The sequence below is a fragment of the Pelodiscus sinensis genome, chromosome 4 (assembly GCF_052426305.1).
Source record: "Pelodiscus sinensis isolate ZL-2025 chromosome 4, ASM5242630v1, whole genome shotgun sequence".
NCBI classification, from domain to species: Eukaryota; Metazoa; Chordata; order Testudines; family Trionychidae; genus Pelodiscus; species Pelodiscus sinensis.
Genome location: NC_143055.1, coordinates 124,627,287 through 124,644,363, shown reverse-complemented (window position 1 = coordinate 124,644,363; position 17,077 = coordinate 124,627,287). Strand labels below are relative to the sequence as shown.

The 17,077-nt window shown below is 39.4% G+C and overlaps 1 protein-coding gene across 4 annotated transcripts in view; it reads right to left on the bottom strand.

Moving 5' to 3' along the window:
- HELQ (helicase, POLQ like) overlaps positions 1-17,031 on the bottom strand; it is a 40,788-nt gene extending 23,757 nt beyond the window's left edge. The window contains exons 1-9 of one of the 4 annotated variants that reach the window (XR_012903987.2): positions 16,589-17,031; positions 13,326-14,082; positions 11,624-11,802; positions 10,722-10,922; positions 8,589-8,661; positions 6,889-6,986; positions 5,574-5,672; positions 3,424-3,569; positions 2,248-2,487 (exon numbers count right to left, since the gene is read on the bottom strand). Coding sequence is in view for 3 of the 4 variants with exons in the window: in XM_075929508.2 (XP_075785623.2) it covers positions 2,248-2,487; positions 3,424-3,569; positions 5,574-5,672; positions 6,889-6,986; positions 8,589-8,661; positions 10,722-10,922; positions 11,624-11,802; positions 13,326-14,082; positions 16,589-16,738 (1,943 nt within the window). In the remaining variant the exon portion in view is untranslated. Of the gene's footprint in view, positions 1-2,247; positions 2,488-3,423; positions 3,570-5,573; positions 5,673-6,888; positions 6,987-8,588; positions 8,662-10,721; positions 10,923-11,623; positions 11,803-13,325; positions 14,083-15,442; positions 16,547-16,588 lie in introns of those variants that run through there. The other 3 variants (XM_075929508.2, XM_006110887.5, XM_006110888.5) reach the window with 3 other exon arrangements.
- Positions 17,032-17,077: the final 46 nt, after the last annotated feature.

The window sequence follows — 17,077 nt, the reverse complement described above, 5'->3', positions numbered from 1 at the left end:
TCTCCCAGGATTATAGCCTCATCTGATCTGTGGGGGAAGTCTCCTGGGTTCAGTCCTAGCCAAAAACTAGGAAAGGAACGAGCTTACGCAGGAGTAGAGGAAGAAGTTGAGGAGAGCAGTTTGCTCCGTCTGCAGCCTGAGGCGGTTGAGAGGAAGCGGCGGGGACCGGACTGCGTGAGCACAGAAAAGAGCATGAATGCTGTGAGACGCCACTGCGCATGCGTGGTCCAGCGGAGTACTGTTACTCAAGAGTCTCCACTCTACGGCATCAGGGCAAGCCTAGCACCTACAGTGAAGCACCCATGGGGACTCCACTTGAAGAACTAGTCCACCCGGTCAAACCGTCCGTCTGTTTGTCTTTAGCCATTTGCTGTCTCATTCTACAGCTGGATTATAAGCACCTTAGGGAAGGTGAAGTATTTTTCTTATGTTTGTATAGCATCTAGTTCTTATGCATGACCCGGTGCTAGAGTAGTACAAATTATAAACACTACCACAATGTCATAAAAGGCTTTCACAGACAACTCGTTCGTTGCCTTACCTGCATCTTTATGCTATCCCATCTCCTATAACAGTCTATATTTTTAAAATACTGATTTGATATAATATGACATTCATCTCAACAAACAATTTGGACTTCTAGCTACACTCTACAAAGCTTAAGTTTTATTTAAATTGAGAATACAGTGCAATAGGAGAAATATTTTAAATACTAATTACTAGGATATTCCATCGACTGTCAAGTAAAGGACAAAAATGAGCTTATTTCCAAGCCCTTAGACCTCCCAGAGTAATAACTATTTAGAAAGGCTATTTCTAAAGAATTCTACATAGAAATAAAGCCAAAAATAACATTTAGTCACATTCTAATTATATTCAATAATGAAAATCTAACAAACAAGATTAAAATGCCAACTCTCTCCTAGAACACAGAATTCCTATATAAAATATTAAAGGAGCCAAATCTGGTATTTACTTGCCAGATTATTCAGTGGCAAGTGTACAAATAAACTATGCCCCTACACATACACTAAAACACAAACATTATGGTTTAAATCATGCAATTTAAAAGCCAAGTCAGCTTGAGGACAGAAGACTTACAAAAGTGAATTAAAATTAGTTTCAGATATCATACATGCTATGAGTTCCCTGCCATTTTTTGTAGTTTTACAACCACATTCTTCTTTAAAAATATTTTTCTTTTCCCTGATTACCACGTGAAAAACCCACACACATATAGGGAAAAGAGATTGCTTACAAAACACTGAAAAATGCACAAAGAAAACAAATTGGAATCTATTTTTATTCTTTGATCTCTTTCAGTTGTGATAGGTAGTTTACTATTATGGTAGCATTACTATCAATAACCAACTTATCCATGAAAATGTTCTTTATTTTAAAAGTTAGTTTTGGATAAACCCCTTTGTCTAAAGCAAGCAAAAGGCTGAGCACATTGAGAAACAATATGTTAATATCCTTTCAGAAAGTTTAAGTGTACCATTTCAGAATGGCAAGACAATAATAAAACCATAATATTTTACATTCATGAATATCATTGCATTTATTGGAAACAAATACTGAATTAATGCATCAGCATTTACATAGCAACAAGTCATTTGGACATACTACCGTAATCACCACCATGACCTGAAACACAGAGTCTAACCAAACAGATACCTTCGAGGCTATATTTTAATATTTTTGCATTGTTTATGTTTGTCAATAATTTCTCTAAATAAAAACTGTCTAAAAATAGCACTGTTTCCCTATTTACTCAGTGATTTTATATAAATGTTCTCAGTTTATATGTAAAGTGATGGTTTTCTTAACTGCAAGCTCTGTAGATTCCACCTGAAAGCCAAGTGTTCTTGCTGTCATCATTGTAAGTAACAGATTCTGCAACTTAAATTCTGCCCTCAGTTATGCATGTGCAAACATCTGATTTTGTCCTACAATTTAGTTACAATTCTCTTAATTATACTTGAGGCAAAATAGAATGCAATTTGATTGTTCAGAAAGATACTGGCTCAGCAGGATTCCCAGGAGCAAAAAGCAGAGAAACTCCTATTTGAAGTCAGCAGATATAATTAACAAAACACCAGGAGAACTACAGAGCAGATTATGCCATTTTTAATCTCTACTCAGAATGGAGCCAAATCATCATACTGACATCTCCAACCTTAGACAATGCAGCAGTTTTGACATATGGTTTAAATGAACCCATACAATTATTTTTGCATGACTAACCTTCGAGCTGGCAGGTTGACTCCAGCAGCTAAAGTAGATGTGCAAGTAAGAAGGCACAGGACACCTGCTGAATAAGCCTCCTCTATATGTTTCCTTTCGTCACTGGTGAGGCCACTGTGATGGTAGGCAATACCAAATGGAATGGTTCGCTTTAGAACAGGACAGAGATGTCCCTTACCAATATTCTTCAAGTCCTTAATAAGATCATGTTTCTCATTTTCCCTGTGATTTCTATATTCCCTTAGGAGGGTGAAGGAGGGGGCAAATAAAGAAAATAAGCACCTTTAATATTTATATTTTGACAGTGAAATTACATGAAAAGAAAAGGATACACCTAATTCGTTCCTGACCATTCTCCAGTCCTACATCAAGAATATGTTCATCTCAAACTCTGAAGTCCAGAAAACATTTTCTAGTGTTTCTAATATTATTTACCAAAATGAGAAATATTAGTCAGCAGCAAAAAATTAACTTTTAGTATATAAAAAAAACAAAACAAAACAAAACCACATAAACAAAACCCAGAAGAGCTCAAGATTACAGGCAGTCCCCGAGTTACGCGGATCCGACTTACGTAACTTACGTCGGATCCGCAGTTACAAACAGGGCCCTCTCCCTGGTCTCCAGCAGACCAGGGCGAGGAAGCAAAGAGGCGGAACACGCGGGCAGCAGACAGAGATGGTCACCTACGTGTACCACAGAGGGAAAAAAATTCCAGCACTGGCACATGTGGCAAGTACACACACCTAACATGGAACGGATATAAGCGAGTACTCAAAGAAAAACAGAAAGTGCTGTTACTTACACAGAACAGCATGAAGATGTGAATTCCATAGATAGTCTCTCAAAGAACTTTGCTATTTTCCCTCTTTTCTCCCCAGTTTTGTTTTTTTAAACTGACTATTGAAAAATTGTATTTTAGTGCTTAATTTTGTTTTAAATAAAAAATTGACTCTGAAACAGGGGCATTCCCTTCAAGCTACCCTAGAATTCAATTCGCCCAGGGCAAGTTAATTTTATTTTTGTTTCTGGTCAGGCAAGTATATTTTTTCATCATCATTACTACCATCACCATTGGAAAAGGAAGCAATTACCTCTTTTAGCACAAAAACTGAACAGTCACGGCTGATTTGGTATTTCAGGTGTACTCTAAAAATAGTATTAAGAGAAACATACTTGTTCAGGTACTTGCATATCATTTCAGCTACATTTTCACAGTTTTTTTTGGTCGGACAAAAGACAAGACAGGAATAATTTGGAATGACTTCTGCCACCAAGGCAATAAGATGGTCAGGGTCCATCTTCTGCAGATTACTAGAATACTGAAATAAAAGTGAAAAAAAAAGCATTACCACACATCTGCACATGCCTTCACGCACATAACATTTATTCTGCACACATATGGAAAAAAAAGAGAGCCCATTGGTTGTAGGCATAGCAACCTAGAATCAAGAATCAGTACCTTCCTTATCATGCACATCACATCTGAGTACTCAAGTATATTAGGCTCCAAACTGACCTACTTTAATGGTTAGAGCAGACTGAACAAAATTTCCAGAAACCCAGCAGTCATAAGCCAACATGAAAGAGAACAATCTCTCCCATTACAATAATGTAGGGGAAATGCCCTAGTGCAAAAGTCTATCACTCATTTCCAGCTGTTGAGAAGCAAGAGGATGCTAGAATACCTACCAACGTGGTTTTTCAGGAGCTTGCTTTTAGGCTTTACCTTTTGTATCAACTTCTGGTTAGAGATCTGAAGTTTTCAAGCACCTCACTCCCCCAGTCAGAGGGGAAAAAATTATCTCCCTTCTTTTCTTCTATATAGCTAGGAACGAAATTAAAATCTAAAAAAAATCCTCAAGTTAGCATTTGGCCTGTAGAGACCATTTTTCCATAGATATTATTACCCTTTATCATCTATTATATATTTTGAACAGTGAGTTTTTGTGAAAAATAAAGTAATACTTCGCAATTACCTACAGATACCAAATATTGCATAAACAATCCTGCCACTTAAATTAGCTGAATGCACTACTTTTTAAACCAGAATATGCTGGTTTCAAAAATCATTTTATCGGGAAAAGAGTCATTACTATAATGATTAGAGTTCATCAAAACATTTGCTAACAAAATTAAAATTGAGTTGTTTATTCAACTGACATTTTAGTGCAAAGAAAATTTTACTGAGACAAATCACAAAATAATTCAAATTAGTAATAGAAAGAGTAATGGAAGCTTTATGAGTTTCTGATTCAAATTGACTATGTATGGTAATTATGCAATAAAATGAATAATGTTTGAAGCTGAAATCCTACAGGTTTAAAAGTGTTTTTACTTCTCTTTTGCAAGCACATTAATAAAAAATTCTACTACATATATTTAATTTCTTGAACTTTCCTATAATCTACGCAAAATTACTTTGCCTAGTCAACGATGGGCCTCATCTACTAGTACTTTATATTTATGAACCAACTAGAAAATGTACCTGCCATTGCTCGGGTCCTTAACTCAAATAAGTTTTGTTTTTCTTCATTTAAATCATAGCTCTGAGATGGCGCTGTGGGGTTCAATATACAAGCTGCCTCAGGGAGAGAGGACAAGCCCAGCCCTCTGTAACCACAGTAGCTTGGGGCCAGGTGAGAAGCAACTGTCCATGGACACTGCAGCTGCAGCAGGCCCAACCGGGGGAGGGGTGCATTTCCCCCAGCTTGGGAACAGATACACGCAAATAGACACACATTTTCTGAAATATATAGTAAGTAGTTGTCCCTTTCTTCACTCCTGCCCCTTGATGACCCAATGGAGTTACAGCTGTCACGATCCCCATCTTTTGCCCCTTGTTGCCCCCCATGGTCATTCTACACTATAATGTCCTCTTTCCGGACCCCTCCCTTTCCATTTTATGAGGAACAATTGAATTCCATAGACATCCCATTATCCTGCTAAAACAAGGTAAGGGGTTGGTTTTAAATTATAAAAGGAAGCTTCATGCCAAATCTGATGGCCCTAGCTCTTACCATTCATATGTGCTGCTGATTCTAAAACAAGGAGGAAAAGGGACAGATAGATGGGGGTAGGCAGAGACACAGCTACGTAGAAAAAGAGTGGCACATAGAACGTTTCCTTTCTAAGTTACAGGTTTGAACTGAGTCAAGGGTTCTTGAGCAAACAGACTCACAGACAGATGGACAGACACACACTTCTAAAACATAAGATGATAATTCCTAAGAAAACATTAATTTACCTTATTTTTTTCAAGTCACCTTTGTAAGAATATTGTATACATAAATAAACAAGAAGTTTCATACACATATCTGCATTACCTTGAAATTAAGAAGACGTGAAAAAGTAAGGCCATTCTCTGCTTTGTTGTCAACTTCATAGATACCATCTCGTATTTTAACATACTCCTTTAATTCTACCTGAGTTGGTTAAAGAAATGATATATTAACATTAGTCAAACTACTGTCTGCATCACTACAAATTTTAAACTAGGAGATCTCTTGGAAATACATTTCCAAACTCCAAAAGACAAAGGACCATTCTTATTTCCACACTCAAGGACTGTTCTTACCTCTAAGAATTCGTTACCTCAAGAAATGCACAACCCTCTTATAAAGTGGTAATGTACACCTTGGCTGATCCCTGAGCTTCAGGGTAGGTGGCCAAGTAACTTGCTGTCAGTTTTGCTTGCTATTTCATCTAATATTAGTTATCTTGAGGGGAATCAATAAAACTAAGTATCACTCTGAATTGCAAATCAATAAAACTAAGTATCACTCTGAATTGCAAAACTAAGTATCACTCTGAATTATATAAGTTAAATATAATTTGTACTAGAGGCGAGGAGTCCTGTGGCACCTTATAGACTAACTGAAGTGTAGGAGCATAAGCTTTCGTGGGCAAAGACCCACTTCATCAGATGCATCTTGCATCTGACGAAGTGGGTTTTTGCCCACGAAAGCTTATGCTCCTACACTTCAGTTAGTCTATAAGGTGCCACAGGACTCCTCGCCGCTTTTGCAGATTCAGACTAATATGGCTACCCCTCTGATACTTGATAATTTGTAGTGTGTGTCAATTCCACTGCTGCCACCTAGCTTTCAGAAAATAAATGTGATTTGTCCCTGGAAACCTAGACAATCCAAAACAACAAAAGACATCTTTTTAATTCTCAAAACACAGAAACACTTTTGTAAATATCAGACTGTACACTCTCCCCTCTCCTCCCCCCCAGACATATGGAAAAAAAAAGTAAGAAATTTGAGCCCCAAAGTTGTGTTTTGTTTTTTTAAGTAACCAAAGCAACTGATAAAAAGAGCTCAGAATAAAAGTGCTTCTTGATCACAAAGAAGGGCTGGGCTATTTACAGAATTTGGAAAGGTGACAACACAATTAAAACAGTATAATCCCCAAGTGCAGACAGTTATACTGGTATAAAAAGGCATTTAAATTTATGGAAATAAGCTGCATAGATACAAACACCTTTATACCGGTATTAGAGTGTCTGCACTTGGGGGTTATACTGCTTTACCAGTGTTGGTACAAAAAGTGTGTTGAAAGCTCAAAGTGTGAAACTAAATCATTTTTAACTCTAAAAATGTTAAGCAATAATTTACCCTAGTCTTGAACACGTACTGGTCTAAAATTATTAGTGTAATACTCCGCTTGCAGGAACTGCTGCAGGTCTCCAACATTATTTAAAGTTGCACTCATTCCAATGATCTGAGTAGTTTCTACAAAAAATAGAAAAGTAAATGTTGACTACATGTCTAAGCTTGAAACTAAATATTTATTTTTAGAAGACACAAAATGTTAAAAATGTTACAAGATATAGCATGTATAAAAACAACAAAATTCAGTGTCTAGGCAGCAATTTTATGTCACTTTTTTTTAAAAAAGGAAAGGAAGCTAGAAAAGGTGCAGACATACCTATTTCAATGCCAGTTATCATAATACTAGCAAAGTTCTAGTTAACAATGAATACATGTTAACACAATAGTTGCCATAACATACCCAACTGTTGTTAACCCAACCTAATTTTGTTAAGAGAAAATTTAAGGGAAGAAGAAACTTTACTACCTGTGGCAGAATTAAAGCTTTCACAGTGGTCACTGGTGAGACCATTAAGTAAGGCTTTAATTTGGCAGTTCTGAAGATTCTCAATGAAACACTTGAACTGTTCACAGTCACAACCATCCATTGGCACTCAACTTGTGCGTGTCAAGAGATACAAATGCATTTTTTAAATCCATGAAGGTAATGGAATTTAAGAGCCACATTACAAAGCAGTCTTAGCCATTGTTTTATGACACAGAGGGCTTAAGACTAACTCAAACTGTCCTGCCTTTCATATAGCCTCTTGTAGCGTAAAGGCAACCAAACAGCTCAAAAAAGAAAAAGCAACAAACACAAGAGCCTTTCAGTGTAAGTTAAAGCTCCAGCAGGATCTAGAAGATTGTGACAAGAAGCAAGTTTTAAAAGTAGGTACCCATGAACTAAGAGTTATCTGCTGCTAACCTTAGAGAGAGAGCTTCAAGGCCTTGATGGGTTATGATATGGAAGGCCTTAATTGTCATTAGACAGGAGAGAAAGTGGTATCTTCTAAATAACTGGGTCACTGACAACACATATTTAGAGTTCTTGAATTTTATTCAAAACGCCCAAGTAACCATTAGTGCCCCACTTGAAGAGCACATGGCTCGATGTTCTCATCCACTCCTCCCACTGACAAGGCAGGTTGTTGTATTCTGCATCAGCTGAAGACTGCAGATGCCCATCATGTTTCAGTTGCATTGTGAGACAAAAGACATGGCAATACTGTGGCAAAGTCTGTATTCAAAAAGGAAGTCTCTGGGCTAGTCACAGACAGATCACAGAAAAAGGCATTCTAAGATATTTATTTACGCAATAGGAATGTTAAATTTTGATTAATCAGCTAACAGAGTAGTTGATGGAATTTTCTCTGTAGGTGCTTCAGCACCCAAGTATGCATGGAGTCAGGGCTTACATGCCAAGATTCTCTCTATGCAGTGCATAATGTTTCAGTGTTTCCCAAGGCCTTTATATAAACATTTAACAGGAAGGGTCTGAAATCACTCTTGAGGGAAGAGTTCACAACACACTGGAATTTCCCAGAGATGAAGGAAGGGAACTACTACAGGGCCACCTCATGTATGGCAAGCTCTACAAATAAGGAACAAATAATCACAGTGATCCATGGTGAAATACATTATTACATAGCAGAGTTAAAAGTTGTATAACTTGAGATAAATCTAAAGTTGTTTACAAGTTTTTTAAAAAAAGGCAACTGTAGTAATGATGCAGGAAGTGCTTACTGCTGGTGTAGAGAATTTTTGCAAGAATCATTTCCAGTGTAGCTCCACGACTCCCTTCACCAAGCATGTGCAACTTCAGGGGAAAAAAGAGAAATGAAGTATGTTAAATTAGTTACTGACATAGCTGTATTTCCAAATACAAATCTGCGCACCAAACAAATCCCAAATGTTTTTAATACAATAAATCCTTTGATTAAATCTGGTGTATTTTGACTCTATAGCTCCCTCCAAAAATGTCATCTCACTAAAAAATGCACTTTTGAAGTGGAGAGGAAGAATGAAGAAAAAAGTAGATTTAATAACACATATCTGTGTTTAACAAAAGGCTTGCTTTCCATTAAACTAAACAACAGACTCAGGGATGGCACTTCCTGGCAGGAAATACTCAATGCAGTAAATTCTAATTGGATAATAAAAAATTCTGTACATCTATTACAGAGATCAAAGTGTGCTTTAGACCACTAGGGGTCCAGGATCCCCAGGGGAACAATAAGCAAGTTTCAGGGACTCCACCAAATATGACTGGGGTTAGACTCGCTAAGGACAGAAAGCCAAATGGGACTGTGGCCTGGGGTCCTAAGTACCACCACCCAGGGCTAAGATGAAATCTGAGCAAATTAACTTCATGATGCCTCCTGCGGCATGGGGCCACAGGCAACTGTCCTACTTGCTACCCCCAGCTTTTATTACAGAAAAATAACTGCTATGGCTCAGCTAAGCCAGGAAATTTTATAGCACATTGGGGGGGGGGGGTTAACCAGAAAGAAAAGGGTTACAAATGCCTGCTTTAGAAGACTGTGCTGGCCTTTTTGTAACAATTAATGACAGTATAGCAATCACACAAATCAGCACTTAATGTTTTCTTCACAAAAACTTTTACCCGTTTTAACATTTTAAAAATGAGACCCTTCAACTTGAGTGATGTTGTTGGTAGTTACATGGGGCTGGATTGGCACCTTGCAAACTAGCCTAAGGGGAAGGGAAGCACATAGCTACACTATTCTAGAAGGAGAGGGGGGAATAGAGTTCTCACTTTGGCCTACACTCCAAAATTAAGACTCACCTAGCTATGCCACTCAGGGTTGTGAAAAAATGTAACGTCCTGAGCGCTGTAATTAGGTCATCCTAATCCCAAAGATAGATACATCTAGATCAAAGGAACAGTCCTGTCAACATAGCTACCACAATTAATCCACCTCTCCAAGAGGCATCTGTAGAAGAAACCGTTCCATCAACAAAGGAAGCTGCACTGTTACAGGTTAGCAGACATATCCTCTGTCAAATGTGACTAGTGCTATTCCTTTACCATCTTAGATGCTACAAACGGACTCCCAGGAAATCATGTGATCAAAAGCAGTTAATATCATACACAGAAACATGTTCAGTCTAGTTAAAGGATCAGTAAAATACATTCAGTAGAAGCAGTTAAAGATAGTTTTAGATCATTAATATTGGCCTACTATTTTTAGGAAGACATCTCAGTGATGACTGAACTATTAAATTATCAAAAACACCAATCCCAAATGAGCAATAATGCTCAAGAAAAACCGTATATACTTTCCAAGTCGCCAAGCAATAGGTTAGTATTACAGTATCTGTGAAAAACTTTACAATAGTTTGTTAGCACTTTATAGACAAAACATGCAGATGGTATCATGAGCTTTCGTGGGCACAGCCCACTTCTTCAGAAGACTGGACTTTTGAGTTTAGGATGTCCAGACCCAAAATAAATAGGGGAGAAGGGGGAGAGGAGGAGGAAAAAAATGGAAGGGGGGCCGGGAAACAAGAGGAAGAGTGTATGTAAATATCAAAGGGAAACCAAACAGGCAAAACTGGTAATCGAAAAGTACCTAAAAATTGGATAGTTAAAAGAAGCAGATATGGATCAGAGGATTTATAATGGGGACATGAAAGTGTAATCGATAAGCCTTTGCTGTATCAGAGGCAGTAGCGTGGGAGAAGGGGTGGGAGCCAGGCTCAAACATGTAACCACTGAAAATTACGAAACCCCCCCCCCCACATTTTAACATCCCTAATTTATACAGTTTTAAATTGTGTATTTTTCTTGTAACTATTTTGTAAATAAAACAACAACATATCTACTAGTAACCTGTTGCAAGTTATATAACAAACCTCATCTACTACGACTAAACCCAGGTCACTAACTCTTCCTGTTTCAATCAAGGAGTTCACTAGGCTGTGTCCTTTCTCTATAGTAGCAATGTACAGTGATTTCTTCATTCTCCTTTTGATTGGAGGAAATCTTCCTTTACTTCCTGCATATTCTTCAATCAAGAAGCCTAGCTCTATTCCAAAACTTGATAAGGCCCAAACCTACAATACAATAGTATATAAAAAGAATACATTAGTTGAAAAGTAAATTAATGTTCATATTTAATTACTTTGATCCTGCAGATAACTTTATGCAGAGGTAATTTCAAGTTTGAGGCCAGAAAATGTATATTTTATGCAATAATACAGCTGACAATAAGAATTATTACTTGAACAAAGGACTACCGTGAAATCAAAGCATATAACTGACAAAAATATTTAAGTACAGTACTTAAGCCTTTCATGTATTGACATTTTTCAAACCAGTGACAAAATATTTAATCTGTTCTCCATAACATAGCTGTCTAATGTAACTAATAAGTGAATTATCTTTTTTTCCCAAGATTATTTAAATGTTAACATGGATTTTAGAACCGACTTTGATTTGAAGATATAACATTCCAAAAGCTCAATGCAAAGCCAATTTTTCACATCTTTGTTATAGTGGATGTCCTTTATAGCCAATGTACATTTCATCACAAAAATAGTTTGACAGCCTCTAAACTGAATTAGAAAAACTATTTTTTTAAAAATTTCCAGGCTGATATTTATTCAAGACTATATTCATCAGAACTGTTCTACGTTTTAACAGAGAGCTTAAAATATTTACAGTTAATTTTCCAACACCAGTAAAAAAAAAACGCATATATAAAAAGTAATATTCACTTCAGAATAATAAAGAAACCAAAACACTATTTCCACACCTTTTCTTGGACAATAGCCACATATGGCAGAACCATTAAAACATCTTTCTGTCTGCAGAGTAATTCTTGAAGAATTAAAATTTCAGCTACAAGTGTTTTTCCACCACTGGTTGGCAATGAATATATTAAGTTCTTTCTTTGCTGCAGAGATTCTAATGTTAAGCAAGTGTGCTGCCACTCTGTAAAATTAAAAGAAAAATTATTTTGCCCTCTACCAGTGAAAGCCCTTTTTAGATGATAAAGTACTGAACATTTCTGTTTATCCATCTTTCCAATCTTTCTTCTTGTACAGAAAAAAATATTTTAAATATACTATATATAGACAGCTCCATTCTGCATACTTTTATTAAAGCTCATACAGCAACATCCTGCCATTCAGATTACTTAGATGGTTAAACATATTTCAGAGGGAGAAATTAAAAACAGCGTCCTCAAGCACAGTTGGGCAAACTCTTTTTGATTAGTAGTTTTATTTGCCAAAATATACAGCTTTGTATGACCTGAAACTATTTAAGAATTAGTCTTCAGTTTGTGAAATACAATTTTTTTGATTAAGTGAAAAGCTATGCTTTGGTAATGTTTAAAAGAACCATTAGATCAACCTACACAATCTTAATTCCACCCACGTATCATCACTTGCACATCTTTAAAACCCAGCAGACAATCTTGCATGTAAACTACGTATATCTTCAGGAGTCACAGAACAGGACAATACATCAGCGGGTTTACTGAACATGACATTACCTTTGATACAAATACAATCTCAAAGCAGTTGGCAAAGCCTCTCTCAGCTTTCCAAGTGAAGATAGGACTGCCATAAACTGAGAAATTAGTGTTTTTATTCTTTAGATACAACAGAAGTTGAGGTGATTTGGATTAGAGATGTAAAATACTGTTTGATTAACCAGTTAATCATAGTGTTTAACTGGTTAACTGTTTAAAAGGGGGCCCGGTGGAGGGGCTAGAACACACCCCTCCCCGCAGCTGGAGCAGCTCTCAGGCTGTGGTCAGGGGGCTTCTTCCAGATACTAATTAACCATTACCTGTAAGCATGACCCAATAAGGGTGATGCTTACTGGTCAACTGGTTACCCATTCACAGTCCCTAACGTGGATGAGAACTTCTTAGCCACTATATTTTCTGTTGACCAAGTAATTCGATCTTACCATAAAACAAAAACAGGAACCTACAGCTTTAAGTACCTACAGTGATGTAACTTTAGTCTTCTTACAAGCTATATACAAATACTAAGAAAAATAACCTTCCAGAATTTCTTAACAAAAGTGATAAATAGAAACCTTCTCTCTCCTGCAACTCACTTCAACTACGATTTTAGTAAGACTTTATTGTGCTTTTAAGTCCTCAAAAAAAAATCTCTCACAATTAACGCTTAAGGTAGATGTGAAACAGAATTACCATTGACATTTTTTAATATTGAGAAAAAAATTTAACAGTGACTTTAAGTTTCCTTGCTTTCCACTTCTTGAGCTGCAGCATTCTTTGAGGGGTTTTACCTTAATTTTAACTAAGTACACAAATTCTAACACCACCCAACAATCTTAGGGTCCAGAAACTTAAAATAGAAATTTTGTTTCCATAAATACATGATGAAAAAGTTGGATCAATTCACTGGAAATATTATACCCACTAATCCATGAACAAACAACTGATTTTTTTTAAACAAAAATTTTATGGATATTACCATAAAGTTTCTCAATTCCTCGGAAGCGGACTAAGAGATCTTTAACTTTACTGGGTAACCCATAAAATGGGCCAATGTCAACAGAAGACGTTTCAATGGTTTTCTTGGCAACACAAATTTCTTCTGACAGAACAGCTTCTTTGAGCTGTTTAGTTCTAGAAAATTGTGGAGTCTGAGCCTTGGCATTTCCAGTCATAGTATTTTTGAGGTGATCTTTGAGACTCTGTCTTTTACTCAGGCTGGATGTGGTGCTTGGGGACAATACATTATTTATTTTGTTGTGTTCTGCATTATGGGGACAAGACTGATTCAACATTTTATCAAGGCAAAAATTCATGTCTTTACCACGCTCTTTTGTATCTGATGGTTTTCTAGAATCAACTGAGGTCTTACTCATTTCCTGAAAATATAGAAGCTGTGAAGATGGCAACTCTTCTGAAATACAGTCTCCAGAGTCTAGAGCCCTGTTCTCTTGTTCATTTGTGGTCCTCCAGAAATTACTCCCTTCTTCAGTTTTGAAGCCTGTACCATTTCCTGCAGCAGAAAAAACTAGTTCCATGCTTTTGGCATTTTGTAACTGAAGATCCTCAAACATGGGCTCTGAAACAGCTTGGTCTTCCTTGTTTTTAGTATATGAAGTCATGTCAATAGATTGAATACATTCTTGCTCCATATTATCAACTTGAGCTAACAAAGAATCATTTCCAGAAAAGCTGTCATAGTCACCAAACATGTCCTCTTCACTGTCATTATTATACTGCCAAAAAAGAAAAAAAAAGAAGAGTATATTTATGAATATTCAACAGCAAATGGGAGGCTGACTCAAATGCTGACAGGTTTATATCTGAAACATCAGACCCAAAAACATAGTTAAACCAGTGATAGAAATGTAGCCGTGTTAGTCTGGGGTAGTTGAAGCTAAATGCAGGACAATGTAGCACTTTAAAGACTAGCAAGATGGTTTATTAGATGATGAGCTTTCGTGAGGAAGTGGGTCTGGCCCACGAAAGCTCATCATCTAATAAACCATCTTGTTAGTCTTTAAAGTGCTACATTGTCCTGCATAGTTAAACCAGATTGCAATTTCATGAGCAACTTAAAATAATTTAAAAATGTAACCGAGTAAACGCAAAAAATCCTAGTGGTTACATGTGCTGCAGTATAAAGCTTAAATAAGCTTTACACGGCAAAGCCCACAGGGAAGCCTCCTCAGGAGCGGGGCTGGCAGCCCCTACAGCATGCCACTCGGGCTGGGCCCACCACAAACACAGGCTGCTCTGGCCGGCCCCGCAGGGCTGAATCAGTCGTTTGTTCAGAGTAGGTAGGGGGCGCTGCTCCAAGCCTCTACCAGTTAACTGGAACCGATAAGCCTCACTCAATAAGGGTGGGCCTTACCAGTTAATCGTTTAAGCATTTACATCCCTATTTAACTGTGCACTTCATTTTATTTGTGAAAGGGAATAGCTGGGATTTTTAAAAGAACTAAAGCGACTTGTGCTCCTGAACTACTAAGACCTGGTCTACATTCAGATTTCATACTTACTACTTCAGTGCTAATTATATTAGTACAATACAACATCAAAAAGCTGCATAAACTTTTAAAATCATTTTGTACATGGTGGCCCTGGGCATTCTGCAGACAAGGACTGTTCTGGCCCAGCCAGAGTAGCCTCTGCCTGTGGTCCTCCCCTCCTCCCTTGAATTGGTTAAACAAGACTTTAACCAGTTAACCAGTTAAGTGGGATTTTACACCCCTACACTGGACCTAAGTTGTTACCACATAAGAAAGTGACCTTACACTCATTGTGGACATGTTTGTAAACACAAATTAGGTAGCTAATAAAACAAAAACAAAAATAACACCAGTATACAAATCTATGCCCACACCTCAAATTCTGTTTTCAATTTTGGAAGCCGGTCTCAAAAAAGATATATTAGAATTAAAAAAGGTGCAGAGAAGGGCAACAGTTAGTGGTATAGCACTGCACAACTTCCAGAGGATAAATGTTAAAAGACTGGGATTTGTCAGTTTAGAAAAGAGGCAATTAAGAGGGCATATGAAAGGTCTATAAAATCATGAATAGTGGGAAGGAAATGAATAAGGAAATATTACTTACTCCTTTACATATCACAAGAAATAGGGTCACTCAATGAAATTAATAATGATTTTAAACAAATACAAGAAAGTACTTCTTCACCTGTGGAAGCCAGAACCATACTGGGTTCAAAAAAGAACAGGATGCATTCAGAGAAGCTAGCTCTGTTTGTGGCTATTAGAGTTGTCCCTACACCAGTGGTCTCCAACCTTTTTAAGCATGAGATCACTTTTTGAATTTAAGTGCAGTCCAAGATCTACCTCAAATATAAATACCCTTGTCCCGCCTCCCTCCTGTCCCTTCTCTGAAGCCCCACCCCTGCTCACTCCATCCTCCCTCTCTTGCCCATCCTTCCTCACTTTCATCAGGCTAGCGCAGAGGGTTGAGATACAGGCTCTGGTCTTGGATGAAGGGATCTGGAGTGCGAGAGGGGCTCTGAGCAGCTCTTGGGGCAAGCAGTTGGGATGTAGGAGGGGGTTCTAGGTGCAGGCTCTGGGACATGTCTAGGGTAAGAGTTCAAGCTGGGGACTCCAGCAGGACCCTGCCTATCTCAGGTGGCTCCTGGGTGGTGGTGCAGTGGAGCTAAGGCAGGCTCACCCCTGCCCTGGCCCTATACCACTCTCAAAAGCAACCAGCACATTTTCTCCATCCCAAGTCCTGTTGTGCCCCCCCTCTCTGCTCTGCGGAGAAAGGATACAGAGTGAGAAGGGGCACCTTGACATGAGCATCTTCCTCTCCCTGCCCTGCGCCAGGGGAAGGGGCAGCTCCAAGGCAAAGGGCAGGAGATGTGCAGCAGTGGGGGGAGGGGCAGCTGAAGCCACTTGAGAGCCTCTTGGCCAAACCCGTCAGGGTCACCTGCCAGAGGCTCCAAGATCCACCAGTAGATCCGGGTCTATGGGTTGGCGACCGCTGCCCTACACCACCCCGGCAGTGGGTGTGACCCAGAACCTCTCACTTCCGAGAGAAGGGAGGGGCTGAGGAGACTCTTGATCCCCCCCCCCCCCCCCCGCGCGCTAGCTAGGACAGGACACTGGGCCACAGGGCTCCCTGCTCTTCCGCGCCAGCCGCCCACAACCCTACGGGGGCGACTGGCTTGAAGCGGCAGCTCCCAACGGCTTCCGCAGTCCCACCCCGCCTCCCACGGGGGAGCCCTCAGGCGGCCCGCACCTCGGGGCTGGCGGGGCCGGGCTGCAGCTCCTGCCCGGCCCCAGGACTCGCTCTTTTCCGGGCTGGCGGGGAGCGGGCTCGGTCCCGGCTCCTCTTGCGGGCCGAGACGGGGCGGCTCTTCCTGCGCACCACGGGGCCGCTCCCCTCCATGCCGCGCCGCTCAGGCGCCGGTCAGGTGCGGCCCAGGGGCGCCAGGCCTCTGGAACCGGGAAACGCCGCCGGCGGCGCGGGAGTCGGCAGCGGCGGCGCCATCAGAGTGTGTGGGGATGGGGGGGGGAGGGGCCGCAGCTCCTCTCGGCACGCGGCTCGCCTAACCCAGGTAGCCTCTAGCTTCCCAACCGTCACCCGGCAGCAGGAAGTCCCGCCTCCGTTCCATCGTCATTTCCGTTCTGTAACCAACCAGTACATAGAAAAGTCACAGGAGAACGAAGACATCCCGCGACGCTCGCGTTCCCATTGGCTGCCTTGAGGGTGAGCTGCTCTCTGATT